The sequence below is a fragment of the Eleutherodactylus coqui genome, chromosome 7, assembly GCF_035609145.1.
Source record: "Eleutherodactylus coqui strain aEleCoq1 chromosome 7, aEleCoq1.hap1, whole genome shotgun sequence".
Lineage (NCBI taxonomy): Eukaryota > Metazoa > Chordata > Amphibia > Anura > Eleutherodactylidae > Eleutherodactylus > Eleutherodactylus coqui.
The window spans coordinates 64,556,079-64,571,780 of record NC_089843.1 but is presented as its reverse complement, the minus strand read 5'-3'; the positions used below and the strand labels follow the sequence as shown (position 1 = coordinate 64,571,780).

The following is a 15,702-nucleotide window of genomic DNA, read 5'->3' as shown; positions in this document are numbered from 1 at the left end:
CGGAAAAGATGGAGACAGAGCAGGTAAGCCTGGATGCCACCACTACCAGAGCTGGATTCCACATGCAGAATCCAGCTCTGCTGTCTGCAGGCGGCCTTAGGGTGTGGTCACGTGTTGTGGTTACGCAGCAGGAACGTATCCTGTTGGAGTGTGGGGGGAACGCCAAAGGAACCATCTAAGTATAGGCATATAAGGCCGGGCTCACGCGTGTACGCATGCAATGTGTACGTGCTGCCAATCCTCAGGTACTATCTTGGTGTGTAATATGTGCCAAGATAGTACATGGATTTTTTTTTTTTTTTTTAACTAGTAATGTGTGATAAGGTAAGTTGCATGGTGCAAATCACTAGGCTGTTGGTGCTGTGTGCTCATTGACAATATAACTGAGGCCGGCCTAATAGCCCCTCACATGGGACGAGATGTTGGGCAAACAACGCCAACACTTGTGCTAGTCCCCACATTGTTCCATAGGAGTGAGCATTGCTGGATGTGGGGTGGTCGGGGAGCGCTCATCCCCCTGCCTCCAGTCACTGCAAGCAGGCAGTTGTTCAGAAGTGACCGCCTGCTGTCTACACTGAGCGATTCTCATTCAGTTGCTGCACGCATTTACACAGGATGATTATCGGACAATTCCTGCAGAAGTCTGAATGATCGTCCCGTGTCAAAGTGCCAATCGATTGCATAGGAAAAACCTGTTGACAGTCCCTTAAAGCAAATCCTGTTCACATGTAGAAGAGAACCTCTGGAGTTTCTGCTGCAGCTATAACCTGTGGAAACTGCCATGTGTGAAGACTTGTCTTTATAATCCGGTCTTAAAGACATAATGCATCTTAGACAACTTCTCAATGCTGATTCACACTGGAAACTTCTAACACTGCAGTCAATTGAAAATGTATAGGAATGTCTGGGTGTGTTCCATATGCTTAAACAGAACCTGTTGCCACTTTATTCTAGCGCTGGGCTTGGTTTACTGTCTTAATCACTTGCCCAGTTCAGAAAAGTTAGGCCGCCTGCACACAAGTGGAAATTCCACGGCGGGATTTCCCACGGAATTTCCACTGCTGTAAGCCTGCATAGGATTGCGTTAACAAATGCAATCCTATGCAGACGGCTGCGTGAAATCTCACGTGGCAAACAAACTGCGGCATGCTCTATTTCTGTGCAAGGCTCGCACACAGAAATGTCACTCACCCGCCGCCGGCTCTGGCTGTTTGATGTGCCGGCTTGCCGTGCAGCCTGGCAGGTGAGTACGGTCGGGTCCCACGTCAAGAATCCTCGCCGCCAGATCCGGCCCGCCCGTCTGCAGGCGGCCTTATTGTTCAATGTCTAGTTAAAAGGACATATCCGTGTAATCAGTGTTCCTGCATGGCATGTAAACAAGGGGTGCTGAACATCTCAGTGAGCTCTGCCCCTAGGTCTGCTCCCCTCAGCAGCGCTGTGAGTTCTTGTGACAATGTGTGCAAGCATCAGTCACAATCTGTGCTGTCTGGGCAGAACTGCTGGGGTCATCTGTGTGTCAGTGACGTCTGCACTGCGAGAGCTTGCAGCGCTGCTGAAGGGTGGGCTTGCTGCCAGTCTGGACTGCTCTTCATATGCTGCACAGGAACATTACACAGGTACGGCTTTTTAAATGGCACAACGGGTTTTCTAAAAGGGCTGGTAATTCTAGCACTGGGCTGGCTTAACCCCAACAGCCACATGCAATTGGAAAAACCATCCTGAAAAAGTTGTTGGTTGTCATAGACTCTTAACTTATAAAAACACACAGAACTCAGGGGTTAAAATTGTATCTAAGGCAACCGAGTGACAGAACTAGCCTTAAAGCCAGTAAATCGTATCCCCTTGTGTTCAGCCGTCATAACTCTTTATTCTTCCATCAAAGTAGCTGTATGATGTCATACTTTAGCTTTTCATAGGAACCAATGTTGGGTACATATACTGTATTGGGAACTATTTAAGTCTTTTTGTGATTTGTATGGCTTTTGTGAATATTTAAAACCACACCAATCACCTGTAGCATAAAGAGAACACCAAATTTATAGGTCTTATTACGATTTGGGAAAGAAAAATACTTCCCAGGACCAAAGCATGTTTCTTTAGTCAAAGGTTTTTTTTTTCCCCTGTTTTAAGGGAACTTGATATCAGAAAACTGCTTTTATTTTAACAAAATGATCTGGTTGATAAACATAGTATTTAGAACAGGTTGTTCATGTGCCAATAACAATTGTGGAGGGATTTGTTTTTACTAAACTATTTTAAAACAAAGGGTTTTCTTTTAAATATATAAGCCTTTAGGTGCCACAGTCAGCAATGACCTCCATATCTGGTGTTAAACAGTGTATAGGAGTGATTTAGATGAGTCATTTTCTTCCCTTTATGGGAAGAACCCCCATATGTGACAATTGGAGCAAATCTGATCTCAGATGGTGGTGCTAACACTAACAAACTCATGTTGCCCTCCCCTCTCTGACAGGGAGATATACAGGAGGGTCACTGATCATCTTTGCTGCTGCTCTCCTCGGTCTCTGCATACACACTAAAAAAATTAGTTTTAAATTAAGTATTCCCAACTCCACTTAAATCAGCAGCGAGATCCCCTTCTGATCAGTAAGTATCTCCTATCTTGTGGATAGGGCATAACTTGTGATTCTAGTACAACACACTTTAAAGGGTTGTACTAAGATTAGAAGTTATCCCCTATCCACAGGACTTGCTGATCGCTGGGGGTCTCACTATTGAGATGCCTGCCAGAGGTCCTATGTCCTTCTCTTGTGTTACTGCACCCCATGTAGTGAGGAAGAGCTCTAGTCATACTGCTGTTGTAATCCCTTTTAATGGGACTGCAGAAGTAGCCGAATGGTTCCTGCTCAGGTATTCTGTCAGTCCCACTGGAATGGATGGAGTGCTGACTAACGGAAAAAGTGAAACGCTGAACACGAGTTCCTCAGATTGGTGAGACCTCCTCTGACTAGTAAGGGTTCTCCTACCCTGTATCAGGGATAACTTCTAATTTTGCTACAATCTCTTAAGGGTTTTTCCTTGTAGGGTTTTAGAAAGCTTCCTGTGTTCCATTCTTATTTTGCTTCTTTTTGATTGTTCCATTAACAAGTGCTGCAGACTCTGGGGGCAGACAACTTATTAAATCTGATCAACCATCTTGAGGCAAAATTCCTAACTTTTGTTCAAATCATGAAATTAAGATTAGTCCTGCCCCTGGTTGTTGGTCTATATTGGGTGGGTGGGGTGAGCAGGATGCTGTAATGGGGTGTGTATAGTACATGCTGACTTGGTGACAAACCAAGAATTAATAATTTTGGTACTAGAGCATTTTTTGGGGGAGGGTCTTTCCAAGAGCCTACTGTAGGGGTGGAAGCAGACTTGCACAAACCTTGTTTTGGGTCATACTGTGCCTTAACTTTAGCTCGCCAAGCCCCTGTCATAAGTTCTCACTGATCTGAGGAGGTGTGTAATGTGGTGCATGATTGCCATAACTTGATTAACTGGACACTGTAGGCACCAAATAGTTTCAGCTCTGGATCTTGGTTTGTGATAGAAATGCAGTATTGATCTGAGCTCCTCAATGGATTGAGGCATTACTGGATTACACTGCAGTGGCCCTTCCCGTCATGGCTGGAACGTCTTCCGGATACAGATGAGTTTGCAGATTATAATTTTATGACCATTCAGATACAATACCATAAAATAACCTCTTGCTGTTCTCCCTTTCAATATTTACATGTTATAAAATCTCATCCACTTGCTGTCAGACTTCAGTATATTATGTCCCCTAAATGTTTTTTCTTGCAGTTATTGAAAAAAGTTGGGGTCTCACCAACTGTCAAGTTTGTGGATGTGTTGGGATTTGAGAGCGATTACCTCAAGTCATTTTCCCATGATGTCTGCGCAGTGCTGCTGCTCTTCCCACTCACCCAACAGGTAATGTGGCTTTTATATAACCTTTTATGGCATACTGACTGTCTTGGGTGGGTGTACAGATATGACTAGCATACAGGGTAGTAACATACATTGGCACCTCCTGTGCAAGGTATAATCAAGCAATATTCGCACTGTTTAATAGAAGGCTCTACCACAATCTGAGCAGTCTAGTATGTCTGGCTGATCAGCTTCCCCAAGAGAAATCGGCTAACAGGGTGCAGGACCTGCCAGTGACCAGCTGATCACCCTAGAAGTGACATCCTATAAAGGTGGCATTGGGGGTATTGTATCTTGTCTTCAAGTGTGGGTGGAGGCAAGGGTTAGGCTGTTTGACAGGCAGATGAAACCCACAGGTCATGATTGGCTGCTGGAGGCTTTGCATGACTCACTCACTATGGCCCAGCATTTCCCATATCTGGGATCCTGCTGCTGGCAGTGGTAGGTGAGAGGCCAGAGTTTTTTGGGTTTTTTTTTTTTGGCCAACTACCCAGACTGCAACTGCGCTACTGACAGTGCTAGCTCACAGGCCGAAGCTCTGGCTCTCTAGCTGACCATCTTCCCTGTCTTGGACCCTGCTGCCGTTACATGGCTGCAGCTCTAAGGTAGGTGTGTGTCGTGTCTGTTTCGGGGCCCCCTTCCTCACAGAAGTTTCCCCAGCGCTGCCCTCACTGCCTTTGATGCTGCAATCGGCGCTCCCTGGTCCGCTGACACTCCCATCCATCTTTCTACAGTGTGCTCCCCCTGCTGCCTCCTATGCGTGGGTGATTTGACAGCATCCCAGTCCACGGCATGCTCCCATTGCTGCTGCCAGAATGTTCTCCCAGCTACCCTGTTACTCCAGTTCCTTGGCTGCATTGACTGTTCCCTCTACCTGTGCAATCGGCAACAAGGGGCACAGCCTGGGTGTTACCTGCTGCCAACACCCCTTACTTGCTGTGTCGACAAGGTACAACAGTACCGGCATTGTGATCTAGTAGTTGATGCTAAGTGTGGCACATGCCAATTACAGCACCTCCTGTCCTGACTGAGGACCAGACCAACTAACATTGTGGTGGTTAGTCCAGCAGATGAGAGAATTCACATACTGTACAGATTTAACAGTACCACAAATGGGAGTCTACAGTGTTGCCAAGCAGATGCAATAGGAGTGTCTGAAGTGCAATACTACTAAGATGCTCTAATAAAATGGTCTGATTCTGTTGGTGCACAAAACCTCAGATGGAACTGCTGCCTAACTGCCATGTAGATATCCCACAAATGTACGTAACTACGGCCAGCCTTACAGATTCCCTATAGGCAAAACTGAATTCAGATGGAAACCTAGCAATCTATGCTCTGTGTTCTCATGTGGTATGACCCATAGAAGGCTTGGTGGGCCCATAGTTTGTATGGTGCAAATAAGGGAACTGAAGAGTCATATCTGACTAACTTTGGCCAAACATGCTAACTGACAGTAATGTATACAAGGTTTTCTTGCTGTTTCTGGTTTTATGTGTTCCTATCTATTGTATGCTTAAATGGGTTGTAACCTTCAAATTTAAAGGCTTATTCTAGACTTTAAAGGGACAATTGCATTCAAGCTCCATATATTGTTATGGGGCTCAAATGTGATGAAATGGAGTCTGGGGAGCACTCTCATACTAACTAGGTGCCCTGTTCCAGTCTCTGCACTGGCAGCTTGACTTTCTGCATGTGCATCTCCCATAAAGATGAATGGGAGATGCACATGGGGACAGTGCTGTAACGAGGTGCCTAGTGAGTATGAAATGGCACTCCCTGTTCCATCACCTTTTGAGCCTGATAAGTTTACTGGGATCAAATGGCAAAGTTTCCTTTAAGGGGTGTTCCCATCAGCCAAACACTGCTTTTGTGTGCCTGGCCACCCCATATCCAGAGTTCAACTGAGCTATGTTTAACTTCCATAGAAGGTAATGGTGGTTGTGCAAACAGGAGCACAGCCAGCTAGTTTCCACAGATCTTGTTATGGAAATGGCACAACTTGCTGTGCTACACTGGTCATGTAAGTACCACTGACCTCTATAGGGGGGTATGGCAACTAATGCTGCCACATTCATAGTGGTGGGGGTTAGAACAGAAGATTGGTGGCACGTGCACCTATCAAGTTGTAATGGCCTAGCCAAAGGATATGCCATAAGGCTGAGATGGGAATCTTTTAAACATGGGAAGGTAGTATAGCGTTAACCTGTGACCAGCTACAATTACAATCTAAACTATGCTGCTCAAAGGGTAGGAGCCCAGGGTGGTATCTAATACCTGCCTCCTGTTGCCCATGCTGTCAGCCTCAAAGGTTGGGATGTGGACCAGGCAGCAGACTCAAAGCTACAGTGCATGCACTGAGATCAATGGGAGCATATGCATACAGCCTGCAGCTTTCAGTCAGATGTCAGTCAACATGCTGACTTTCAGGGGTGATTGCATGGGCACTAGGAGGTAGGTAAGTATAAAGCCTCCCTGGCAACCTTCCTTGGCACCATAGTTTATGGTGCTCATAGCTAGTGACAGGTTCCTTTTAACTACAGTACCATGGGTACACTCAGTCCCCTTCTAATGCTATATGAGGAATCACTCAGTGTTTGGGTTTTGTCTTTGGCTGATTGGTGTATTAATTCTTCAGAGGATTTATTTTAGCATGAAGAATTCAGAAAGAAGCAAGATGATGAACATAAGGACAAGGAGCCTGATGCCAAAGTGTACTTCATGAAACAGACCATGGAAAACTCTTGTGGAATAGTTGGGCTCATACATGCAACAGCCAGTAATAAAGACAAACTGAGTTTTGGTGAGTGCTCACAATATTTGCAATGTAAGTGGTAGGGTGTAATCCTCCTCACTTTAAGGCCCGATGTCCACGTGCAGACTTGATTCTTAAAATCCTTGTGTGTGGCCCCTGCACGGGAGATCCATGCATCCTGCTGCCCATAGAGATGCATTAGCATGCGGACATGATTTCTTCCCAGGCTGCGGGGGTCACATGCACAAGAAGAAATTGCAGCATGCTCCATTTTCCTGCAGACGGCTCCTGCAGATTCCACTGAAGTCAATGGAAGCTATCTGTATTCGCAGCACAGCCACAGCTGTTTTTGTGCTGTGCCGCAGATACGCAAGAGATTTAAAAAATAAAGTGTGCACAGCACATTGCCGGCATGCCAAGCAGATTCTCTGGGCAGAAAAAGGAGATCCAGCTGCGATGGAGGGGAGACCCACAGCGCCAAGAGGTAAGAATGTATCTTCCCTCTCCATGGCCAGTGGCGCACACTGATTCCACTGTGGGATTCAGCAGTGGAATCTGTGCATGCAAATTGCAGAAATGGACAGTGAAACTGCCTTGGTCTTAGGGGTGGAGTCCATGCAGAAAAATCCACTTCTATGTGAACATGCCCTAAGGTTACCTTCTGGGCAGATGCACTTTCTCTATTTCCAGAAAATGCTAGGACAAATAAAGCTGTGTATTTATAAGGGTGCCTGTAAAGTTACAGGATACCTCTAGTTATGCAGCTCATGTCTCCTGCCAGCAGTGACAGGGCTTGTGCAGCTGTTCAGTGCTGGAAGCCTCGCAAAGTTCATCCCCCTCCTATGTCACAAAGGTTTGTCAGTCAGCTACACTACCAAAGGTACCCTTAAATTGAGCAGGCATTGAGGTAAATGGGCATTTGACACAACAATGAGTCCAAAGGGATGCAGTTAGCTTAGTGGCAGTATGTTGACTCTCAATTGATGTGAAGATGTAGCTCTACTCATCAGGCGCTGGTTCTGTTTCCTTTTACTTGCATATGTGACAAGTACACTTTGCTACTTTCAGCACTTAATTTGGTCACCCTAGTGCAGGATTTCTTCAGAATTTTCAAGCCAAATATCCCTTAGTCAATCACGATGCCTACAAGGCTATGATTGTGCTCACTATTGGAGGTAAGAGCATAAGGTGAGTAATCAGATATGGCATGTCTGCAAGGAATAGGTGGTTGCACATGACCCTGACTTTTAATTTGCCTGTTCTAGTTAATATTGACAGTGACTTATTACAGATAAGGACTCTGCTTTGAAGAACTTTCTAGACAAATCTGCTGATGCCTCGCCTGATGACAGGGCCAAACTCCTGGAGGAAAATAAGGTAAAAACTGACGTTTTTTTCAGTTGTGCAATGTGTTGTGTTTAAAAAAAAAAAATCACAAATGACCCTACCCATCAAAAACTATGGCCTAATGGCTTTTTGTCATTAATTGCTTTCACTGTCTCTAAAACACTGGGGTCCTGGGTTGAAATGTAACCAAGGTCCACACCTCTATGGCATTTGCATGGGTTTCCTCCCACTCTGCTGATGGATTGAAGTGGCTTTCTAGGTAACAAATTACTTCTGTAGTATGTAATGCAGTGTCTACACTTGCATATTAATGTCCACTCCAGCATTTAGATGCACTGCTCATACTGCCAAAGCACCAGTGCAAGATCACTGGCTGGCATTAACTACCAGTGGCTGGTGTCACGCCATGCCTATAATAGCTCTGGCTGGAGGATTTGGACTGCTTTGTAAAGACTTATTTACAAGTAGCAATCGGACCCAAACCTTTCATGGGGTTTGAAGAGACCCAGAGCACCACGTTCATGTAATACAAGCATGTTACAAATCACATTACATCAGTATGTGCTGTCCTCTATTTCCTGCTAGGCAAATACAGGTCAGGCTGCATTTTTAAAAGGCCATGAAAAATATGGCCATGTGAGTAGATGCATACATTTAAATTACACTAGTGTATTATAGACCAAATGGGAGTTAAATACTTGAGTGGTCAAATAATAAGCTGTCTGCAGCTTGTGGATATCTAATAACTTGAAACAGTAGCTAAAGTTTTTTCTTTTACATAAGTGACTAGCAAATTGCCAAAAGGGGCAAATTCAAATAGTTTGTGCAAACAGAGAAATCTGGGCAGAGTGCCCCAGAAAAGGAAAACCAGCTGTGGAATCATGCACTAGCTTGCTGACACTGGAGGTGATGACAAAACAACATGGTATGCTAGGCTGAAAGACAAATGTTAAGCCTGTTTACCCTTTGCTGCCTATTGATCCAGAGGAAGGCAAGAAACCCCAGTGAGGCAGAAGCCAACTTGCTCATTTTGGAGGGGAGGGTGGGGGGGAATTCCTTCTGACTCCATAATAGCAGTAAGAATAATCCCTGGATCAACAACCCTTCTGGTTATTAATGTCTGTCATGTAATCTTGTACTGTTAAAGTATTTTGCCATCACCACATCCTCAGGCAGAGTTCCAGTCTCACTGCTCTTACAGTAAAGAACCCCCTTCTACAAGATTACTTTGTTTCTCTTGCTGAGAACAATCTTATTGAAACCCTTTCTGTTTGTGCTGAAACCTTCTTTCCTCTAGATGTGGAGGATGCCCTCGTTAGCCGCAGTCCTGGGTATAAACATCATGGGAGAGATCCTTGTATGGTCCCCTAATGCATTTTTACATAGTTGATATATAAGACTTGATAGAAGTGCTGCTGGCATAGTACCCTGGTTAGCTGACTAGCATTAGATGTGCTGAAGAGGAGACTTGTGGGCCATTTAAACAAACAAATTTGCGCAATCATGCAGTGTAAATGCACAAAAATCACTCCCTTCTCTACAGGTTTTTAAAGCTGACTTTCCAGTGTAAACACTAAGCACTTTACATAGGGGAAGTCTGACAGTGTAAACACCTCTGCACAAGCGCTACCTTACCCAACTGTTGGGCCTGTGTAAAAGGGCTAGGACTCAAGTAATCTGTTCAGTATTAAGTCGGGCAAGTTAAGTTACTGGTATGAATCAAACCAAAGATGCTTAACTTAAAACTGTCCAGGAACCTGCCTCTTTGGTCTGATTCTCACCAGTGACCACTTCTGAGTTGACTTAACAGATTGTGTAAGAGTGCTAGCCTTTTTGCCTTCTCTTCACGTTCAGTGCAAACAGGGTCAGTAATAAGTCACTAGTTTTGTTTCTGCCTTCTAAAATTGCTGAAGTTGTCTGGCAGTCAGCTCATATTTGAACGACTTGTGAATGTGCATGGAGATCCCTTTATTAAATCTTTGCAAATTAACTATATGCTCTGACTCTTCTGAGCAACCATCTGAATGCTTGTTCCATGTAGATACCTTAACTGTTCAGCCTCAGCTGTGATGCAGCTAACATGCATGTTGATGGATGCACACTATCTGTCTTCCAGGTCCTATGCTCTGCACACAACTCCATTGCAGCTGAAGGGCACTGTAGGGTAAGTGGTTACATTGTCAGGCTTTATGACATTCCTTTTTGAAGGGATCAATGTCCTATACTGTAGATACTCTGGGTATCTTGGCTGGAAAGTTCTATTGGACACCTAACATTCATGTCTTAATGAGGCATATGGATATGTGCAGTCTTCATGTTATACTGACATAAAAATGTGTTCCCTTTTCTTTTTCAGCCTAGTGAAGATGGTGTTCACTTCCACTTGATAGTGTTCACAAATGTGAATGGACACCTCTATGAGATTGGTAAGAATGGCTTTTACCAGCTCTGTAATCTGATTTGCTATATGCCTTGGTAGAAGACTTTGCAAATCTCTGCATTGAATCTAGAGATTCTCTCCTGCCCTCCCACTTAAAGGGGTATTGTAGCCTAAAACAGTTGACCTTTTTCAATTATCCAATTGTTTGGCAATATCAGTAGGGGTCTGATCACCAGCAAGGGGGATCCAGATACCCTTAAGACCATAGCAAAGAGGAGTTTAAATGGAGTGGCAGGTCTTAATCTGTGGCACAATGGAAATGGCCAACCACAGCACTATCGCCTAGGTCATAAAAGATTCAGGCTGGAATATATTAGAGTAAATTACCACATGGCAGAATTGGTTCAGATTTTGAGATGTGCAGCACAAAATATACTGCAGATCAGCATCAAACTGCATTACATGTGAAAGTACTCTTAGGCCTGTTCTACACAACCAGATGCATAAATGCACCTGTAGTATACTTGTGTGAAACTGGCCTCAAGATGAGCATTACAAGCTCAGAACTGCACATTACTCTGCTTCCACCTAGTCCTATCTGGTAATGCCATAATACTCCTCTTCACAAGCCACTTAGTCTTAACCCTTTCCAATCCACTGTCTGACCTCTGAAGACATGATGATTTAAGGCTGTACAGCTCCAATGTTGGAAGACATCCGTCGGGGTTCTCTTACTGTATATTACCAGCCTCTCTGCTGTCGGAGCCTATCCAACGTGTAACCTCATGCAGTACTGGTTTTAGCCAGCAGATAGCGCCATTGTATAACAGCAGAAAGAGTAAGCCCCCTACGAAAACCAGGATACAAATTGGATTGGAAAGGGTTAGAACATCTAGATCTGTCTCACTTGCACCCTCCTGCCATCTTGTCAATACATTCTTGTATCTGTCCATTCCTCAGACTGCTGAAATGCTAGTACACACTTAAAGGGTATGTGTCATAAGAAATGACTTTTGTAAAATGATTCATAGTCTTGTCAGATCTAAATTTAAAAAAATACTAAAATTCTGCTTGTCACACCGGCCAAAGAGCCTAATAGTCTGTTTCCTGATTTGTGGAGTGCTGTGGGCCCTCTTACACCGATCAACCTGTCAAGCACAGATGTCTGACAGGATGTTCCAGCAATGATCGTTCCTGTGATTCTATACAGGAATGATCATCTGTGGATGGAGCGGGCCAGCCTCATTCACATAAACAGGCAGTTCATGGATGAATGATTCATATGGTCATGCATAAACTGAATATTTGGTGCATGGATTTAGACTAAATGACAAATTCCTTTACTTGACATTCATTCAGATCCTTGTTGGATCGTAGAAATCTTAATGATTGCTATGCCCACGTAAAAAGGGGCCTTTGCAACAGTCACCTTACTAACAGCACAGGCAGGATTACACTGCAGGGTAAAGCCTATGTATAAATGACATGAGATCCACCGTTCACGACAGGCAGCAACTGGAGGAGTAAAGACTACTTATTCCAAAACACTACAAAGGCTTAAAAGGAATTTTCACTGGGCAACCCTCTAAACACATTAATCAACAAATTCACACCATCTTATCTGCTAGTGACCTCTCCTCTCTACCCTTCTAATCTCGATTTTCAGACAATTTCTCTTGTGCCTCCTCTTTTGGTGGGGGGTATGCATTTCCTTTCTCATTCCATCTGACACTCAAATTTTCCTCTGGTATTCCACTTGTTGGGTTGACAGTTGCTTACGAATCTCCCTAACATCCTGTAGCTACTTGGACTGTAAGCTCATGGGTGGGCTTCCTACGTAATGTATCTTTTAAAGGGAATCTATCAGTTTTGAAGCTTCTTAACCCCAAAGAATTTAACTAAGTGTGCAATTTTTCATTTGTTTATCGTAGGCAATGCATAACTAGTGATGTGGTACCTCCTGATCCTACAATCTGCAGCAGTGCAGAAGTCCCTAGTGGCACATGCACAGTTCAGTGATGAATCTGCACACAACAGGCACAAGCCAACTTTGCATGCATTGGTGTCAGATCTCGCAGCACAAGTTAGATCGCAGCAATGTCACTTTAGCAGATTAGGTATGCAGGCCGGAACAACATGGCCCACACTTGGCTCACAGTAATCTGCATGGGAAATGTTAACCTTCATTGCAAAGGTTTGCTTTGCCCAGATGACCCGAAGTAACTGTAGAATGTGCCTTGCATCATTGGTTTAATGGTGTTGGGTTTAAGAGCTTCAAAACTGACAGGTTCCTCTTAAACACCAAACTTGTTAATGTCACCATATGTAAAATGTTTTTGTTCTTCTATAGATGGGTTAACTGCAAAGCCTATTGACCATGGTCCTACTAAAGGAACCCTTCTGGAGGTAAGGATTCACTTATTAAACTGAAGTGTTCAAACCTTAAACATCCCAAACCTAGTAGTGTAGTGATTGGGTCATAAATAAGACTGTGGTTTCTATAGGAAATTGTCACAAGGGTGCATTACACTAGATGATACATTTTTGCACCTGTTTAGACCCTTATCTAGCTTTATGACTTATTGGTTGGCTTGGTTTACACAAACTCTTGGTGCATGTTTTCACACTTTAAGGGGGGCATTCAAACGACCATATGTCAGCTGGGTTTTCACACCCAGCCAATATACAGCATCTCTCTCTGCAGGGGGAGGAGGCTGGAAGAAACGGGAGCAGTGCTGAGCTCCCGCCTCTCTTGCACGATTTTCAATGAGAGCCTGGATGGAGCTAATTCCCAGAACTTAGCCCTGCACCTGTTCTGCCTCTTTGCAAATGGTGCAGAGGGGTGGAGAGTAGTCAGAGGGGGCAGGAGCTTAGCACTACTCCCAGCTCTTCCAGACTCCTCCCCCTGCAGAGACGCCATATATCGGCTGGGCATGAAAACCCCAGCCGATAATACAGTGAATGCACCCTAAGACTGCGTTTACACAGGGCAGATTTGCCACAGAAATTCCATCCAGAATTTCGCCACAGCCACTAATTCTGGGATTGGCCAACCATGTAGATGAGATTTCTCAGAAATCTCATCCACACGAGTCGTATGACGTCCACAGAAGCCGTACGTGTGAAATCTGCAATGGTGTAGCATGCATTTTAAGTCTTGGTTTTTTGTTTTTGTGAGTGGAAAATCTCAGTCTGTCCATGTGAGCGAACATGCAGATGCTTCATTGGTGTGAATCGTCTGCATCAGTGGCTTTTTATATAACGTTTTAATGTCCTTTGAGTAAGGTGGGGGGAATGGGGCTAATATGTTCGTTTTTGTTTTTGCACATCTGGTGCATTTTCCAGTAAAGATTAGATGGAATCACATTCAGAAATCAGCTATTTTTCATAAACTGAATGCACAGACATTAAGTGAAGATGAAGCTGTATTTATCAATTACCTTTGTCTTCCAGGGTGCCAGCAAGATCTGCAAGCAGTTTACAGAGCGTGAGGTTGGCGATGTTCGTTTTTCATCTGTGGCTCTCGTCAAGGCTGCATAACTTGTTCCCAGTCTAGATATACTGTAGTTTCTTGTTTGGTTATTAACCGGTACTGCCTTGTTTCACCTGTTAGGTGTTTCACCAACTTAATGCTCCAGCAAGATGGGATATGAAGTGCTTTTTCAACATGTGCTCTTAGCTTTTTAGCTATTTCTTGCTGTGATTTTTGTGCTTTACAAACCTTCACCTATGTGCAAACATACAACACTTGGTGTAACACAAGCTGAATAAATTTTTTTTGCAGAACAATAAGTGTCCTAATTCTGTTGGGCTTTATCAATATGGAATCTCAGGAATGGTCGCATGTTAATGGCCATGACATAAATCGGATAGAACTCGCAGTTTGAAAGCCATAAAGAAGCTGGTGTGTTGAGGCATGAAAATGTCATAACCTATGGCACTTAATCCTTTAACGGGATTTCTTCTAGCTGTTGATGCAGGAAGCAGCTCTATACAATGCAGTGGCCTGAGTTGGTACTGCAAGCTGAGTCCTATTATGATAAATGGGACTCTGTGTGTAGTACCATCTAGGGCCACTACACAAAATAGAGCTTGCAGCAAAACTGCTAGGACTGGGACCATCCCTTGAAGTATCCCAGTCCCTTAAAGGAGTCTTTACATTTTAAAGTTTACAAGCTATTAAGCCAGTACTCAAATGTCCCAGAAGCTCCTGCAGCAGTCACATTCAGTTCATGACCACAGGGTAGCAATTGCCTCTAGTTAGCACATGATGACTGCAAAGGTTTCTGGGAGCAGAGCAAGAGATTTAAATGACTAACTTGGGGTGCTTTTACATGGGACAAGCTGTTGGGCACAGATGCCCTATAGGTCATACTAGTAATCGTTTTTGTGCTTTTACACGAACAAACATCGCTCAGTGAATGGAAGCAGAGCAGCCTGGGATAGTTCTGGCCTACATTCACAGTAAAGAGGCAGCCATTCATAGATAGATGACTGCCTGTTCACACAAACAGATCTGTCAGGTTTTTATGCATGCAGTAACTGAACAATTTAGGGTTTGTCATACAGGCAGAGACCAAGGAGTGGCAGATTAGATGCATTGATCTAGGCCTCAACTAGTACAATGTATGTCCTTAAAGAGACAGGTGCCAGTCATACAGATGCATCTGCAGTAGTTCCGGTGAACATGTGCATAGAGGAATATTCAGAAGCTGCACACTAGTTGCACCCAGTATTTGGCAGCTCACTATGCACAATAGGCAATCATTGGCTGCTGGGTGTGGCTAGCCTGCAGCTCATCAATATGCAGAACTAGTTCTGTGTGTGGCTGCTACTAATAAAATGCAAGTTTCTCCCAAACTACTACAGATACACAGCAGACATATCAGTGTCAGGCACAACATGGTTCTCGGTAAGGGCTGCAATAACATGGTTACCGATTCCCTTTAAATTTCCACTGCAGGTAGCAGAGGCACTTGGGCCCCCACAGCTTAGAGCAGTCATGGTGAACCTTTTTAAAGACCATGCCCAAACTGCAACCCAAATTTTTTTTAAATCGCAAAGTGCCAACATGTTAAGGCTTATCACAACATACCTTTTACCTCTGTTATAAAGTGTAGGTCTGTTTCAAAATGGACTGGGAAGAAGGCAATGTGCCTTTTTTTCATAGCTGGAGCACTGGAGTACCATTGGTGTGGTTTTTGACTGGAAATTGGCAATGTACCCGCCACCCCTTCCCCCAACATGGCCTCAGTAGTAACTATTACTACTGGGACTGATATAGGGG

The 15,702-nt window shown here is 44.1% G+C and overlaps 1 protein-coding gene across 1 annotated transcript; it reads left to right on the top strand.

Moving 5' to 3' along the window:
* The first annotated feature begins 1,587 nt into the window (after positions 1 to 1,587).
* Positions 1,588 to 14,207, top strand: UCHL1 (ubiquitin C-terminal hydrolase L1). The gene is made up of 8 exons (XM_066573148.1): positions 1,588 to 1,616; positions 3,808 to 3,936; positions 6,586 to 6,736; positions 7,980 to 8,065; positions 10,152 to 10,199; positions 10,392 to 10,461; positions 12,766 to 12,821; positions 13,869 to 14,207. Exons 1-8 carry the CDS (start codon positions 1,593 to 1,595, stop codon positions 13,953 to 13,955), a joined length of 651 nt encoding a protein of 216 aa, XP_066429245.1. The 5' UTR covers positions 1,588 to 1,592; the 3' UTR covers positions 13,956 to 14,207.
* Positions 14,208 to 15,702: the final 1,495 nt, after the last annotated feature.

What these genes read in the sequence shown, in the direction of transcription:
- UCHL1 (XM_066573148.1), top strand. Translation starts at nt 1,593, where the DNA reads ATGCTGCACAGGAACATTACACAG. An exon ending in TCTTCCCACTCACCCAACAG is followed by an intron (nt 3,937 to 6,585) that starts GTAATGTGGCTT and finishes GATTTATTTTAG; the next exon opens with CATGAAGAATTCAGAAAGAA. An exon ending in CAGCTGAAGGGCACTGTAGG is followed by an intron (nt 10,200 to 10,391) that starts GTAAGTGGTTAC and finishes TTTCTTTTTCAG; the next exon opens with CCTAGTGAAGATGGTGTTCA.